This window comes from Panthera pardus, unplaced genomic scaffold (genome assembly GCF_024362965.1).
Source record: "Panthera pardus isolate Hobbes unplaced genomic scaffold, ASM2436296v1 HiC_scaffold_27, whole genome shotgun sequence".
Taxonomy (NCBI): domain Eukaryota; kingdom Metazoa; phylum Chordata; class Mammalia; order Carnivora; family Felidae; genus Panthera; species Panthera pardus.
Genome location: NW_026526843.1, coordinates 107,036,665 through 107,054,351, shown reverse-complemented (window position 1 = coordinate 107,054,351; position 17,687 = coordinate 107,036,665). Strand labels below are relative to the sequence as shown.

General features: G+C 44.2%; 1 protein-coding gene across 1 annotated transcript in view; it reads left to right on the top strand.

The window, feature by feature from the left end:
- Window positions 1-17,687, top strand: part of SMS (spermine synthase) — a 54,067-nt gene that overhangs the window by 17,143 nt on the left and 19,237 nt on the right. The window contains exons 2-5 of the mRNA XM_019433540.2: window positions 6,619-6,739; window positions 10,478-10,568; window positions 11,116-11,180; window positions 16,873-17,048. Coding sequence (XP_019289085.1) covers window positions 6,619-6,739; window positions 10,478-10,568; window positions 11,116-11,180; window positions 16,873-17,048 — 453 coding nt within the window. The remainder of the gene's footprint in view (window positions 1-6,618; window positions 6,740-10,477; window positions 10,569-11,115; window positions 11,181-16,872; window positions 17,049-17,687) is intronic.

Sequence of the window (17,687 nt, the reverse complement as noted above, 5' to 3'; positions counted from 1 at the left end):
GACGTTGGGCTCCACCACTTGGGTATGGTGCGATGATGGGAGTAATGCACCCCTTGGCTATGAAGTAGCTTGAACCATTGTGAGGGAGAGCTAGGAAGCAAAGAAATGGGGGACGGAGGCTTGATGGGGACGTGTGGAATTTCCAGCCCTCATAATTAAAGATATGTTTGGCAAGAATAGAAATTTGTCTCCTAATTTCACTAGCCAGATGCTGCTTGAATGTGAGCGAATTCACTCATTCCAAACCCCTGACTTTGCAGAGGTGGCCTCTGGGGCTCTGGCCCATGGCCGGGCAGGCTGATGGCCCTGCACAAGAGGTGACTGACACACACCCTATGTCCTGAGTTTTCTTTACTTAAGTTTCTGAAGTTGAAAAGGACTTAAAGATGCAAAGTTGGGTCTGCAGGTGCAGAGAGAACCTGCAGAGTTTTTTTTCTGGGTGTATGACAATTGCTTCTTCCCTCAGGGCATCCTCTGCTGGAATTCATCTTGTTAAGGAGGTTACAGTATCTTGACCATTACTTAAAATGGAAGAAAGAAGTGAGAATATGTATGACTGAAGCATGTTTTCCCCTCTTGATGCCAGGGTGCTGGGTATCTTAGGTTTTTACTCAGCACGAATCCCTTACTCAATGTTTTGGGCTTGTAACCTGGGTGGGTGCAGCTGATCTACTGAACTTCTGTGACTGGGGCTGCCCACCTAGTGGAGCAATGATTAAATGGCAGTACTAGACCAGGAGGGATGGAGGGAATGAACACTGGTGTCAGGTTCCCTGCAGGAAACCTGCAAAGTGGTGTCCGCATCTTGTGGTTGAGGAAGTGAGGTATGTGAGGGGTGCCTGGCCAGTGAGCTTGGATGGGCAGAGAGGTTGTGGTGGGGGATTTGTGGGAAAAGTTTCAAGGGGAGCTTCCTGGGGGATTTTAAGTGGCAAGGGTATTAACATCTAGTGGGGGTGGAGTAGAGAAGTCCAAGCCCATTTTCAGACTTGACTGGGACAGTGTGGCGAGCAGGAGGTACCTTCCAGCTGGATATATGCATTTGGGATTCAGCCATCTGGAGCCGATAGTCACAGTCAGAGCTCTCCAGGAGCGAATCTCTGGGAGAAAATGAGGCAGGAAGATGAAATGTGGGCCTTCATTCCCTGCTCTTCTCCCCTCACCCCCCTCTTCCCTTCCTTTCTCTCTTCCCTTCCTTTCTTTTGATAGTGGTGTATGTAATTTGGATCAGACCTCTAAGTTGATTTCTTTTAAAGTTATGGTTGAATAAACTTAAAGTGGGCAGTGGTCTGGAAACGGGGGCATTGAGTTGTCTAGTTGACAAATGACATATTTTGCCCTGGGACAGGTCTTTGTGTTGCTGAGCAGTTTGGAAGGCTGAGTGGTATACTAGTTGCACATCATTCTTGCCTGGCCAGAGTTTTTTTAAGAACTTCTGCCAAACAACATTTTATTAGCCTAGTTTGGATTACCATGCCTACTTGAAAGCTGTGTGATTATATCTCTTAGCATTTGAATCTACTTTCAAATTCTCTGGTTTGTAGGCATTTATGACATTGCAGTCTTTGTGTTCCCAAATTTGGATATGCTCTGACCCCAGGCTCAGTTTTACTAGTAGTTCTCAAGGGATTGTATTGCCCACTCCACTTCTGCCCCTGGGCAATGATGGTGTGGAGTCTTTTAAAAAAATTTTATTTATTTTTATTTATTTTTTAAAGTATTTATTTTGAGAGAGAGAGCGAGCACACGAGTGAGCACGTAAGCAGGGGAGAGGCAGAGAGAGAGGGAGAGAGAATCCCAAGCAGGCTCTGCTGTCAGCACAGACCCCTATGTGGGGCTCTATCACACAAACCGTGAGATTATGACCTGAGCCAAAATCAAGAGTCGGTTGCTTAACCAACTGAGCCGTCTAGGCGTCCCTGTTTTTTTACTTTTTAAAGTTTATTTATTTGTTTATTTTTGACAGAGGGAGAGAGAGCATGCATGCACACAGGAGGGGCAGAAAGAGAGGGAGACAGAATCCCAAGCAGGCACCACACTGTCAGCACAGAGCCTGATGCGGGGCTCAATCACACAGAGAGTGCCCTCCCTGAGCCAAAATCAAGAGTTGGTCACTCAACTGACTGAGCCACCCAGGCGCCCCCTTAAAATTTTTTTTTTTTTTTAACAAAGGGGGGTACTACCCACATGTAGTGTGTATGACTGGGATTGCCAAGGTCCTGTGAGGCACAAGACAGTCCTTCACACCATATGTTGTCATCACCAATTGAGGAGCCCTGATATAGCCAAATATATTTTGTTCGGTCGTGTTACATGTTTCTTACTAGATGGGTATGAAAGGTTGAAATTGGATAATAACTGCAGAGCATTTTCTGGGGCATGTCCTAGGCTACCTGTGGCTATAGTTAGTAAGGAGTTTGGGTTTTTGTCAGACTTTGTTCAACATTTTCTATAACCTTTTTGTGACTCGAGTGTAATTAGTTTGGAAATAGTGGGGATTTCTTGTTCATTCTTGTTATCTAGTGGTTTAGATCAGTGGTTCTCAACCATGGCTGTGCATTGGAATTTCCCAGGGAGCTTTGAAAAATACTGATGCCTGAGTGCCACCCCCAGACTTTTATTTGATTGGTCTAGGATGTGACATACCGGTTTTTAAAACTCTCCAGGTGATGATAATGCACTGCTAGGATTGAAAATCACTGATTTAGAAGTTATAGAAACTCTGCAAGGATATAGCAATATGGATGATTAATTTAGCTAACTGAAATAAATTCATTTCCCCGCAAGACATTTATTGAACACCTGAGGTTAAGATGACCAAGCTAGCCATATCATTAAACCTAGCAGAGCTCAGGTCTTTGGCTTCATATTATTTTATTCATTTATTTTGTAATTAAAAAAAAAATTAGAGTGCGAGGGAGAGAGAGCAAGCAGGGGACAGGGGAAAGGGAAGGAGAGAGAATCTTAAGCAGGCTCCCTGCTTAGTGTGGAGCCCACCTTGGCGCTCAATCCCATGACCCAGGGATCATGACCTGAGCCGAAATCAAGAGTTGGACACCCAACTGACTGAGCCACCCTGGCACCTCATGGCTTTGTTTTCATTTGAAAACCTTGCTTCTGGGAAAGAGTTGCTGGGCAGTTGCTTCAGCTCTGGCTCCCCTTTCTCAGTCTTCTCCAAGGACTGTGAGTGATGTGGATGACAAGAGAGGAGAGGGCAGAAGGATAGTGCAGAAAAGCACAGTCCCTGTATCCTTGGCAGGGCTGGCACGTTCTTTGCCCACAAGGGACCAGGCGGTGGTGACAGCCAGGAAGAACATTCAGACCTGGCATATTTGTGTTGAATTGAGGGGCAAGCCCACAGTACAGAAATAAGTAACACTCTCAATTTGGTTTCTTTCATAATGTGTTTTTCTTCTGTTTGAAACCTGGCTGGATGGGGGGCCTCCATTAGCCCCCTCAGTGCCTTTCTGCCAGTGCCAGTTAGAAAAGGGGGATGGTTACCATGCTGGGTTTGGCCAGCAGACAAGGGTTTTAGGTGTATCAAAGATCCCCCTTTCCTTGGCCCAAGGGATAGATTTTGCCCTGGCTCAGCCTTGGAGCTGAGGTCTTCATTCACTGTACAGCCTGGCCAGTGATAGGGTGGCCCTGTCTAGATTGTCCCCTTCACTGGCATGAGGGATTTGTGTTCTGTTTTCTAATGTGCCAGCAGGACCCAGTCTTGAGGCCATTTACCAGGAGTGATGATTTGTTTTATACACTTTCGAAACAGAAAACATCTGTTCTAGCCGAGGAGGGATTGAATAATGACATAGTGGTTTTCCTATTCAGGGCAAGTACTGCTTGGGGTATGTGGGACTCGGGCACGCTGGGCATACTTGTCTTTACCGCCCTGCAGCTCAGTCACTTCCATGGTGGCTTGACCCCACCAGGCTTCAGTGACAAACACACTGAACGAGGTCAGTTCTTTTTTATGAAGTTTGAAATCAGAATTTTTTTAGGGGGTGGATTTGTGTCTTAAAACCGAATATAATTCAGCAGATAAAATTCAGGCTTCCCCCTTTTAATTTCCTGAAACCAATTTCAGAATAGCGAAGCCAGCTATTTTCTGCCAAATGAGTTTCCCAAAGGCATAGTTCTGTGGGAATGAGCTAGACTAATGAGACATGAGGTCACCACTCGTGTTGGTTGATGCTTATACTGTGGGTGTGGTGTGCATTTTGCTCCAGTAGTCTTTCCCTGATGGGGGGCTTTTCCCTAGAAGCAGCCTCCCTTCATTTGCCCGTCATAGGGGTTGGCCACCCTGACATTATCTGGCTCCATAAACTATCCTGCTCTCTCTCACTGTGTACCCTGCTCTCTCTCACTGTGTACCCTGCTCTCTCTCACTGTGTCCCTTCTGGGTGCTGCCTTCTCAAAGGAGGAGAGCCCTTCCTTGTGCATGAACCCCAACTGGTTTTTATGAGCAATTTGAAGTCCCTTTGCTTTCTCACTTCCTCTCACCATTGCTGGTACCACACAGGCCTCTAGGTTGTGACCTGCTTGTCTCTACCTGCTCCTGTTTGGGCGCTTGGGGGTGCACACTTATAATAGTTTTATTTTAAATGTTGACCGTGAGTTTTAGTTGTGCTATCCTAATATCTCTGTCTCTGGGGATTTGTAAGATTAAAAAATGATGCCTTCACTGCCATTTTTGCTATGCTATTTGCTGTTTTTTAAAGTTTATTTCTTTTGAGAGAGAGAGAGAGGATGAGCAGAAGAGGGGCAGAGAGGGGTGGACAGAGGATCCGAAGTGGTCTCTGTGCTGACAGCAGAGAGCGTGACACGGGAGTCAAACTCCTCAACCGCAAGATCATGATCTGAGTGGAAGTCAGAGGCTTAACTGACAGAGCCACCCAGGCGCCCCACTATTGTTTGTTAAGTGATGTTAAAAATATGAATTTTGGTGGGTGTATTAGTCCTCCGGAGCTGCCGTAACAAAGTGCTACAAATTGGATGGCTTAAAACAACGGAAACCTATTCTCTCCCAGTTTTGGAGGCCAGAAATCCAAAACAATTGTTGGCAGGGCTGTGGTCCCTTCTAAAGGTTCTAGGGGAGAGTTCTTGCTTACCTCTTCCAGCTTCTCATGGCTCTTCCATGTTCTCAGCCTGTGGCTGTTACCAATTCAGTCTCTACTTTGTCTTTCTGTCACCTACTCCTGTGTCTCCTTTTCTGTCATAAGGGCACTTGTCATTGGATTTAGGGCCCACCTGGATAATCCAAGATGATCTCCTTTCTAGATCCATAATTACATCTGCAAAACCCTTTTTCCAAATCAGGTCACATTTCCAGGGTCTGGAGGTTAGTATGTGGACATATCCTTTGGGGGGGGGGGGGGCACCATTCCACCCACTACAGGTGGGGGGGGGCAGGTGAAATCAGGTTTTTAAGGGGCAACTGACTTACATTTTTTAAAAAAGTCTGTGCCGGCCAGAATAAGACATGTCTGCTGTCCAATTTGGCCTCTGACCCCATTTGTGGTCTTCATTTACTATGCTCTGGAAGGTCTTCAGAACATAGTTCCAGACATCACTGGAGATAGATTCTATGTAGAGTGAAAAAAATACTAACTTCTAGTCTAGGTTTTGGCACTAGTTTATGGAAGGAATTCTAGTGTAATTTTCTTGTGAAACCACACTGTGGTCAGCTGTGAATCTTTCTGTTTTTTCTTTTGCCTTGGTTCAGGTCACAGACCCACTTTTCATTTTGACACTTTGCCGCCTCCGCTATTTTATGTGGAAAAAGCACCAGCCTGTGCAGGGCTCATGGGCCAGTACAGAGTAATTCCTTTAGTCTCATCTCGGTTTTTTATCTTACCCTTCTCAGAAAATGACTGCTTAGCATGTAGAACTAGAAGAGAAAAAACGGCATTTTGCCTTTCCTCTCAGTCTCATAATGTTGGATATTCTTGAAGATTCTGGCTTCAAGTGAGTCTTCAGAGATTAATGCAATTTCTGTAACCTTGATTGAGCTCCATTTTGGAGGTGGGTGGGTGGGAGGGGGAAGAGTGGCTTCTGGCCAAGGAGGGGTTCACACTGCATAGCAGGTTGTCCCATATGGAGTTGTTCAGTTTCTACCATATAGAAATATGTTACTGAGTGGCCCTGTTTGATTTATGTTTTTCAAATTATAATAGCAACCCATCCTTACTGTGAGACATCTGGAACATAGAACCAAAAGTTTAGAAGTCATTTACAATACCCATCAACAGAGGATGGAATCCCCTTTCTAGCACTGTATATTCTCATTAATTTACCCTAAAGTAGAAGCTCCTTTATTTGCATATCTTTGATTTCTGGTTTAGGCTAAATACTTTGTTGTGCCATCTCTAGTTGGCTGAATACATGTCTGCATCCTCAGCACAATTATTTTGTGGGTTTTTATGGTGTCTTTATTGTGTTACCTGGTAATCTGTGTAGTGTCTCCTCATGGAGTTGACACAGCTCATGACAAAAGGGATAGGTGAGACTGGCAACTCTTTGTTCAGGTTTTCTCAGAAAGTTCGGTCGTCAAACTGCCTCATTGGCTTTCCTCTGGAATGTACTTCATCCTGACCACCTTGCCTTCTCTCCCTTGTTCTCTAGCTGATGGTGAGACCATTCTAAAAGGCCTCCAGTCCATTTTCCAGGAGCAAGGGATGACGGAGTCGGTGCACACCTGGCAAGACCATGGTTATTTAGCGACCTACATAAACAAAAACGGCAGGTGAGGTGTCCTTGAGTGCTGCTCTTCAGATCTGAGTACTTCAGTTGGGGGTGGGGGGTGGAGGGTGGGGGCAAAGGGCAGTGGTGGGGTGGTGTCCAGGTATTTTTATTTCCTCCTGTGACACCTTGTAGGAGGGAGCTAGAATTCAGTGCTTCGCAGCCCTAACTGCACAGTAGACTCGCCTGGGAGCGCTTTCACAAGATGCCATTACCCCAGTCATTCTCCCAGAGATTGAGGCCACTGGGCATCAGTATTTTTCCAAACTCCCCTGCCTAGATGATTCTGCTGTGTGGCCAGGACCCAGAACCCCCCTGGGCAGCATAAGCACTGTGAACTGGCAGGCCATGATTCAGACTTGGTTAAAAGATTCCTGGGCCCCACTCCAAGAATTTCTGATGCAGTATACTGCTCTGGGGCAGCACCCTAAATAGCATTTCCAGCAAGCTCCCAGGGCGTGCTGGTGGTGCTGGTCGGCAGACCCCACTGTGAATCCCACTGCGATTAGCACGGTTATAAGTTATTATCAATTAATGCAGACCATGGTCAAATGCAGGATGAGAATGTCTGCAAGAAGGTTGACAGGAAGATGAGGAGATCCAAGATTTCAAGTTCTTTTTTTTTCTTAAGACTTTATAGACTATCTAGACTTTACATAATCAGTATGTAGATGAAAGCCAGTATGTTCTGGGAGTTGGAAAGGAAACCTAAATTAAGAACTGACCGATAAGAAGCTGCCAGTGCGTTGAGCTCTTTGTGCTCTCCTAAGTCTAGGTTTATATTCTATCTAGTCTGGTTTAGCGTGGAAACTAGTAAGATTCTTAGTGATTTGCACTATTAATTTAAAACATTAAATTTTTTTTAATGTTTATTATTTATTTTTGAGAGAGAGAGAGACAGAGCGCAAGCGGGGCAGGGTCAGAGAGAGAGGGAGACACAGAATCTGAAGTAGGCTCCAGGCTCCGAGCTGTCAGCACAGAGTCTGATGCGGGGCTCGAACCTATGAACTGTGAGATCATGACCTGAGCCAAAGTCGGATGCTTAACCAACTGAGCCACCCAGGTGCCCCTGCCCTGTTAATTTTAAAATGTGAACTCCTGGGTATTTTCAGTGACTTTAATTCCATTCCCCCAAGGTACAAAGTACTAGAATTCCACATGGTTTCATTAATGTCCCATATTCTCTCACTTGTTTTTCTATTAAAAGAAAAAATAACCACCCCCATGCTCTTACAGAGGTCCAGAAGGCAATGCTGGAAGATGAGGGAAACTTCTTAGCATGCCCCCCCGCCTCGCCCTTTCATTATTCTCTGTATAAGTCAACATGGTCCACCCCATGGGGGTAATGGACTTCCCTCTCTTGATGCCTCTCAAAGACTTCCCAGCTCCTCTCTCCCCAAGCCCAGATATGTATTTCTAACTATGTAGCAAATCTCCATGTATGTGTTTAGCAGATACCTCAAATGTATCTAAAATAATTTTTTTCTCAAGGAAGATGTTGATTTGACCCCAAATCAACATCACCACCAAACTCTCCTGCCTCCCCTGGTCCATGCTCTGACCCAGTTAACAGCACGTTCCCTGGAAGTAGAGGTTTGCAGCTGTCCTTGATCCTTCCAGCTCCTGCAGGTTTGCATTCAGTCCCTCTCTGTCCTGGCCTCTTTTCTCCACCTTCCTGCCATGGTCTCTTGCTGTCCTGGGTATGGGCCATCCTTTGGGAACCACAACAAATTGAGCCATGTCACCCTGCCACCCCCGGAGGCTACTTCTCCACTCTAGGTGAAGCCTTGAATCTCATAACAGTCTCCTAACTGCCTTTGCAGCCAGGCCCTGCCTACTTCTGTACCTCATTTCTTGAATCTTGTACCATACACACCAATTCCAGTTGTCTAGGAAGTCTAGAATTCTTCCTGGAAGGGAATTTTGAGTGACAAGAGCTGTTTGCTTCTGAAAGCAGAAAAAATGAGAATTAACATGGTTATTTTAAATGTTTTTACTTAGAGAGCCCGCAAGCAGGGGAGGGGCATAGAGAGAGGGAGACAGAGGGTCTGAAGCAGGCTGTGCTGATAGCAGAAAGCCCCGTGTGGGGCTTGAACTCAAACCTTGAGATCATGACCTGAGCTGGTCAGATGCCTAATCATCTGAGCCACCAAGGCTCCCCAACTTGCTTTGTTTAAAAACTTATTTTCCACATTGGTCTTCCTCTTCTTTTGCTTGGTCAACTGGGACTCATCCCTGTGGTTCCTGTCCTGAAACCTCACTTCTCCCGCCCAGGCATGGATTGGTGGGGGGGGGGGGGGGGGGGGTGGTTGGCAGGCCACCAGGCTCAGGGGGGACAGCACCCGCTTCTGGCTTGACTTCTGGCTAATGGCCACATTGTGATGCTGACGTCCTGATCCTCAACCACCTTTTTACATGTTTTCCACCCCGCGGGGCCCCCGCCCCACAAATTTTCCTCTCTATTTCTTTCTGTTTTTAATGGTTGAGTTTGTTACTAGACCTTAACTTCCCGCATTGTCTGTGTTCCTGTGTTTCTGCAGTTCTCTGGCAGAGGACTCAGCTAGAATCAATCAGGTAGTTAAAAGTGATGCTTTTCTACCCTTCCCCCATCCCCAGCCCCTGTCCTTTGTGCTGCTGGTGGTGGAGTGGCAAGGAAAGATGATTAGCTACATTCAGATGTAATTGATTTGTGCTTTCCTGGGCCTGAACTTGATTTTGGGGCTGAAGGTAAAATTAACTAGTAGTATTTATTTTTTTAATCTAAGCACACTGCCGGTATTCTCTGAACAGAATTCTTCTAATTTAGTGTGTTTCAAATGTTTCTTTAACCACAACTTATGCTAGGAACTAATTTTATGTCATAACCCTGTACATATTCCTCTGTGTCTATGCAGTACAGATATACGTGTATGATTGAAACACGTTTTTTGAAGTTTTTCCAAATAATTAACTTTTATTAGATGTGATACACTCTGACATTTTAAGAGAAATGTGCAGATTCACCAAATTAGGGGTCAGAAAGCTTTTTTGTAAGAAGCCGAATAAGTGTCTGTCACATTCTCTCTCTCTTTTTTAAACAACTCTTTAAAAAATGTAAAAACCTTTCTTAGACTGCAGGCTTTGCAAAACAGCTTGCAGGCTGGATCTGGTTTGCAGTATAGGGCTGGGGTGTGCCAATCCACAACTAAGTCAGTTTAACCACCACCTGCTTACAGTCAGAAAAACACGGCTCTGGTTTGAACTCTCTGAAGGTTAATTGGGAGGACCCACTTGCCCTTTCCTACCCTCCCTTCATCTTAAGGCCATGGTTACTAAACCTGGCCCAATCATGTGCCAGGGAACCTTTTTAAAAAGCAGGTTCACAGGGGCTTCTGGCTGGCACAGATGGTAGAGCATGCGACTCTTGATTTCAGGATTGTGTGTTTGAGTCCCACTTTGGGGGTACAATTTACTTTGGGAAAAAAAAAAAATCAGGTTCACAGAACTTGCTACTGAATCACTTTCTGGGCCCAAGAACCTGTTAACGTGCAAACGTTAGCATGTGGTGATTCCATCTAAATCTTCCCTGATAGATGGCTCCCTCACCCCCAAGAAGAGGCTCTCCTAAGAAACCAAAAGGGTTAACTATGTAATTTAGGGGAAAAAAGCAATGGTCTTTCCTTTTAATTGGGTGGGTTGGTGTCTTTTTCTTGGGAATGCCATGATACAATTCCTAACCTTAAAATTATACTTTCCTTTGTAGTTTTGCCAATTTGAGAATTTACCCACATGGACTGGTGTTATTGGACCTTCAGAGTTATGATGGTGATTCACAAGGCCAAGAAGTTGACAGTGTTGGTTTTTCACTTTTATTGACTTTTTATTTACTTCGATGTAATTAATAAGTATTAGAGGATCATTAAATGTCTATTTTAATGGTAAAGTTATTTTACTTAATTGCTGACATCCCAGTTGACTTTAAACTTTCCTCCCTCCAGATCAATGATTTTAGAAGAAAAATAGTTGTTCCTCAGTTATTGTTAGGAACCTGGCTTGTCATCATTCCCTTGACTGCTTGAATACTGAGTAATTTTACTTGTTGCCACTGGATGGAACGTACACCTTTAAGCAGGATGTTCTATGTGCCTTATCCTTCTGCTCTCCCCTTCCCTGTTATTTCACTAAGTCCCTGTGACTTAGACTGAGGTTGGGTCAGCACCTTGAGGCCTGGTTGGTGTGGTGTGTGGAACTGGGCCAGGTCTGGAGGCTGCTGAAGGGATGGGGGAGGACAGGAGTAAAAGCACAGGTCTGTCACCACGGCCTCAGCCTCCTGGTCTGTAACTTCGGTGTACCTCTTAGCCTGTTCTGTAAGCCCATTGACTTCTTTTCTTTTAATTGTAGCTTCTGAACAAAGTAGAAGAAAGAATGAAAGAATTGAGTCGGGACAGTACTGGACGGGTGAAGCGGTAAGTTCACTCCTGAATGTCGGGTAAGATCATCGGAATGGTTGTGTTGTCCCCGAGTACGGGCTGCTTTTGGCAACATGATAGCCTGAGCTAGCGGGTGCCTCACACCCAAACAAGACAAGGTAGAAAGGAGATAGGGAGTGAGTCTCAGGAGCTGGAACTGTATAAAGCAGAGCGCTGATGGGGCTTTCATCTCAGTCACAGGGGAGTTAGAAAACTTCCCAACCTGGTCCAGTAAAGTGAAAACGCGCTCTCTCTGCTCAGAACTCTGCGCTCTCAAGTGGAATTCAGTTCTAAGATTCAGGACAAGATGAGGTGACAGAAAATTTGCCTCACAGCTTTCAAGTAAGGTAACTGCAAGATAGGAAGAATTCAGAGGCCACCCACTTTGAGCAGCCACAGGTCGGTTCTTTTGAAATGGTAATGAAGACAGTTTTTGGCTGTTTAAACTTAAGTTAATAAAAATAGTTCCATTCCTCTCCTCTCACTAGTCTCCTGTTAGTAGCTAATGGCTAGTGACTATCATAGTGCACAGCACAGATAAGGAACATTTCTGTCCCTACTGAAAGTTCTCTTGAACAGTGTAGAGGTATTTGTCCGTGATGTCAATTGTTAAAAGAGCTTTGATAGAAATAACAGTTTTGACATTTGTTGGAATGGACAGAGTCTCGGGTGGGTCCTGGGAATTAAGAATAGAAGTGAATCATGGATGCCCAGCAGGTAATTCTCAGCAGTTTGCTCTTCCCTGTCTGGGTGGCTCCTTATCAGGCCCCAGGAGTAGGAGGCTGGCCCATTACTCACAACAGCAAATACACTGTACCAGGGTTGCACCATCACTGATGGAAGCGACCAGAATACAGATTTCCCTAGTTGACAGCACTTTCTAGAAGAGGGAATTCATTTTGGCAAGACCTAGGATGTGTAAGGACTGAATTGCTCAGCATGCTGAGTTCCTCAGCCCATAGGAAAGCTCCAGGGCTGATGTAAGCTTAACCAGAAAGTTGTTTGATCTCTGGTAAGGTAGAAAGCAGGGAACTGCCAGTAAACCGAGTGTAACAGTCCACAAGTTGCCCACTTTGTTGAAATCTGCCAGAGTACCTAGATTTGTGTATCCCCCCTAAGTTCAGTGTATGCATCTGCAGCTATATTTCCCTCTTTCCTATCCTTAAAAATATGTTCACACACACACGCTTGTGGATTTTCCATCTTTCCCTGCTTACACCATTTTCATATCTGCACCAGCTTGCTTTCAGCAGGTTCCCACTGTGTTATAAAATGTGTTAACTCCATGATAATGAATTTGCCAACATCAAAATGCCTCTGATTTTTATTGGTCTTTTATTGGGGTTGTTTTTAGGAGTGAGTAAATAGATGGAATGCGTTTGTGGTTTTCGGCATTCATGACAAGTCTGATTCTTTTTGGTAGAGGAGTTTTGAGAGTGGAGTTAAGCTTCATATTTTCAATTCAAAATACAGACTTTGCTTTTGCTTGTTGCTGCTCTTAAATCTTTTCATAAAACCGGGGTGGGGGGGGTCAAGAAGTTATTGGGAATATTTGGTGGTAGGCTTTTTGTTATTGGCCTCAAAAGGACAAGGATGGTGCCACTTTTCTCTTTGGGGAATGACATGGTTAGAAATTCAGTCATTGGGGCGCCTGGGTGGCTCAGTCGGTTAAGCGTCCGACTTCAGCTCAGGTCATGATCTCGCGGTCCGTGAGTTCGAGCCCCACGTCGGGCTCTGTGCTGACAGCTCAGAGCCTGGAGCCTGTTTCGGATTCTGTGTCTCCCTCTCTCTCTGACCCTTTCCTGTTCATGCTGTCTCTCTGTCTCAAAAAAATCAATAAACGTTAAAAAAAAAAAAATCAGTCATTAACAGGTAACTCAGTAACATCTGAAATTATTGTTCCCCTGTGGCTGATGACTTAAATCTGAATTTTCAACTAAGAAGCCATGGGATGTATTAGAGAATTTATTTTCATATTGTTTTTCTTTTTTTTTTTAACGTTTTATTTATTTTTGAGACAGAGAGAGACAGAGCATGAATGAGGGAGGGGCAGAGAGAGAGGGAGACACAGAATCCGAAACAGGCTCCAGGCTCTGAGCTGTCAGCACAGAGCCCGACGCGGGGCTCGAACTCACGGACCGCGAGATCATGACCTGAGCTGAAGTTGGACACTTAACCGACTGAGCCACCCAGGTGCCCCTCATATTGTTTTTCAAAAGAAAAGGAACAGGAAAACAAACTCACATCATTTAAGTTTTGTTGAGGAATAGAGGGACATATTGTGGTTTACCTAGTGTACCTGAGGCCCAGGACATACTTTACCTGACTTTTTCTCTAGGATCCATTTTCAACGTTTAGCAGTGACAGTTGAAACCAGAGTTGTGTGGGGCTCCAGAATATCTCCTGTAGCCCGTTCCAAAGAGATAGATGTACTTCATGCTGGGATGAGTGCTTCATCAAGATAGATGGCTTCCCCATCCTGTTAGAGATCCTTTTTGTTTCTTTGCCAGTCTTTAAAAACCAATGTGTTGGGGTGCACGGGTAGCTCAGTTGGTTAAGCATCTGACCCTTGATTTCGGCTCAGGTTATGATCTCACGGTTCATGAGTTCGAGCCTGAATCGGGCTCTGCGTTGATGGTTCAGAGCCTGTTTGGGATTCTTTCTCTCTGTCCCTTCCCCACTTGTGCTCACGCTCTCTTTCTCTCTCAAAATAAATAAACTTTATGGATTCTTTTTAAAAAATATTTATTTATTTTGAGAGGCAGAGGCAGAGGCAGAGAGAGAGAGAATCCCAAGCAGGCTCCATGTTGTCAGTACAGAGCCCAATGTGGAGCTCAATCTCCTGAATTGTGAGATCATAACCTGAGTCGGTGGAGCATTGCAGCTTCTGATCCCGGGGTTGTGAGTTCAAGCCCCACATTGGGTGTAGAGATTACTTAAAAATAAGGTTTTTTAAAAAGTGTATGTATTTTGAGAGAGAGAGCACAAATGAAGGAGGGACAGAGACAATTAGAGAATCCCAAGCAGGCTCCGTGCCATCAACGCAGAGCCTGATGTGGGGCTCAGACTCAAGAACCGCGAGATCATGACTGACCTGAGATCAAGAGTCGGACACTTAACTGACTGAGCCACCCAGGTGCCCCAGAAATAAAATCCTAAAAAAAAAGAAAAACAGAACCATTGTGTTGCAGTCAAGGGAAGAGCTCTTTAGCCAAGGCACTAGTGACACAGTTGAGAACGGACATGTATTTTCAGCAGGTTTGTGCATAGTTCAGTAATTGTCGATAGCTGGCTGGTGGTCAACCAGGGGTGGATTTCCTCCCTTGAAAACCCATGACTTGGTATTTGTCACCGTCATCTAATGTCACAGGTGATTTACCTCCCCACCTCCTTCCACCCACCAACCCTCAGCCAGGGTGGAAGAGGCTACCTCCAAGTCCTGTTTGCCTGTTCTGGAGAGAGGGAGTGGGAGATATTACCCTGTTTGGGGCACCACATTTTACAAGACAGACCTCTTGTCTGCTAGTAATTACAACAGCTGCATTTGTTCACTTAAAAGATCAAGTGGTTAAATCCGGAGTTGTTAGGATTAAATGAGAGTTTATGGAAATTTGCTTTGTAAATCTCTATGTGTTTTATAGTTGTTAGTGTTTGCTCAGAGGAAGCTTCATTAAGACAGGTTCAGATTGTATTCCTGGAAACAGGTGAGTGAGGGGAACAGAGAGTCATCAGAGCAAGTCAGAGGTAGCAGATGCCAGTATACAGCTGTTTTATTGCTAATCTGTTTTATGGTTGAAACCACTGTATCTGAGAACATATGACTTGCACATAGTTGTGTTATATGTGTAGTCAGTTTTCATTTTGTGTTCCTGTTAGATTTGCCAAGCTCCTTTTCTGGGTCTTGTTTTCATTGTCATTTAGTGTCCTCTGCTGGTAGTTTCTAGTACATTCACCTTGTCTACAATACTGAACTTTTACAAAATGGAATGGAATGGGAAAATCATCAGTTTGCAGTCCTTGTAGTGATAATAACTGGTTTGGCCAAGAATTTTCTAGATGCCAAAGCCACTACTGGAGGTTTATTGGGAGATCAGGACCTTCACCCAATTTCAGAGGACTACCCCATAGCTTGCTTAGTAATTTCAAAGGGCAAAAAGGTACTGTTGCAAATGAAGAGATCTGGTGCCATCTACCTGAACCAAGTGGTCACACTTACATCTCTAATGATAGGAAGCACACATCTTCTGCCCCTGATGTGAGGCCTGTGTAAATACATGCCAACCTGACTTTGATGAAGAGATCTTCAGGCAAACCCTCATCAGGGATTTTCTGCAGAACACCTGGTTTGGACTGAGAGGTCAGGGTTGTGAAACACATGAGAGGAAAAGCTATACTAGATGAAATGAGGGTCAAAAAAGGAAAACAACATATAGTGTATGATCTTCATTCAAAAGTAGAATAGCTATCAATGACATGATTGAGACGATTGTGGGGATATTTAAATATGGATTGTGTACTAGGTGATAGTATTGCTTCCATGTGCACGTGTATGAATTTGGTAATGGCAGTGTGGTTGTGTAGGCAGTTTTGATTTTTGCTGAAGTATTTGAGGTACGAAGTATGATGTCTGAGGTTGCCATTTTCTCCCAACTTTTTTTAAGGGAAAATTAAATTATGCCAGAAAGGTTTATTTAAAAAGTAAACTCTTAATGTACCACAGTTGTTTAGATTTGGTAGGGGCCATGTTTGTATATAGCTGAAAGTCCAAGCTTTAGATTTATATACTACTCAGGAATTGGCCATGAGGTCATTATGCCTTGCTTTTTGTACACTCATGCTTCCAGGTTCACTTAAGAAAAAAATTTTTTTTTTTTTGGGTCGCCTGGGTGGCTCAGTTGGTTAAGCGGCCGACTTCGGCTCAGGTCATGATCTCGCGGTCTGTGAGTTCGAGCCCCGCGTCGGGCTCTGTGCGGACGGCTCAGAGCCTGGAGCCTGTTTCAGATTCTGTGTCTCCCTCTCTCTGACCCTCCCCTGTTCATGCTCTGTCTCTCCCTGTCTCAAAAATAAATAAAAACGTTAAAAAAAATTAAAAAAAAATTTTTTTTAATTTATTTTGTGTGTGTGAGAGAGAGAGAGAGTGAGTGGGGGAGTGGTAGAGAGAGAGAGAAGGAGAAAGAAAATCCTAGGCAGGCTCTGCACTGTCAGCACAGAGCCTGATGTGGGGCTCAAACTCATGAACCATGAGATCATGACCTGAGCTGAAGTTGGATGCTCAACTGACTGAGCTACCCAGGTGCCCCCACTTTTATTTTTAAGGTACTCTCTACCCACAATGTGAGGCTTATACTCTTGTGGATCACCCCTGAGATCAGAGTTGCATGCTCCACTGAGCCAGCCAGTTGCTCCTCCAGATTCACTTAAAAAAAAAAAAAAATAATAATTTTTTTTAACATTTGTTTATTATTGAGAGACAAAGACAAAGCATGCTCATGGGAGGGGCAGAGAGGGGGAGACACAGAATGTGAAGCAGGGGCTTGCACTCACCGCGAGATCATGACCTGAGCTGAAGTCAGACCTTTAACCAACTGAGCCACCCAGGCGCCCCAAAAGATTCGCTTTTAAGGCAGTGTCACCATAAGCAGCCTGTAAGCAGTTCATGTAAGGCTCATTCCTTTTTCCTTTTTTCCAGATTACCACCCATAGTTCGAGGAGGGGCCATCGACAGATACTGGCCCACTGCTGATGGTCGCCTGGTTGAGTATGACATAGATGAAGTGGTGTATGATGAAGATTCACCTTATCAGAACATTAAAATTCTACACTCAAAGCAATTTGGAAACATTCTCATCCTTAGTGGGGATGTTAGTAAGTATTCATTCCATCCCTACCCCAGTTGCATAGCAAAGTGACAATGTTTTCCTCACAAATACACCATTGTGGATTTGTCCTACTTTGTCCTTGGCAGTGCTGTTTTTTTGTTTTGTTTTTTTTTTTTGATAGGAATGTTTATGTCACATTAACCTGTGAATTAATCTGGGTTTTCTTGTTTTATGGCAGAGCCATGAAAACTTGGTCTTGATGTTCCTTTTTCTTAGTTTTCTTAGTGTTGAGTATTCAGATAATACTTCTGTAAAGAAAATATGATTGCTTAGTTTTTAGGAAATCTTTTTGTTATGGAAAATTTCAAACCTAAGTGTACAAAATAGTATGATGAACCCATGTATGTTCACCATTGAGTGACAGTAATTAGCAACTCCTGGTCAATCTTGTTTCCTCTAAACCCTGGTTTGCTTTCTCCCTCTCATATTTGGAACAACTCTTAGATGCTATACTTCATGTAATGAAAGATGTAATTGCTTTTAATTGGCATATCAGAACATTTGTAAGACTGAGTTTTCTTCAAGGTATATGTGTGTGTAATCTGTATGTAATATATTGTATTAGGTGTCAGATGGGTAGGGTTGATGAAAAATCCACAGTCCAGAAAAAATAAAAGTATCTCTG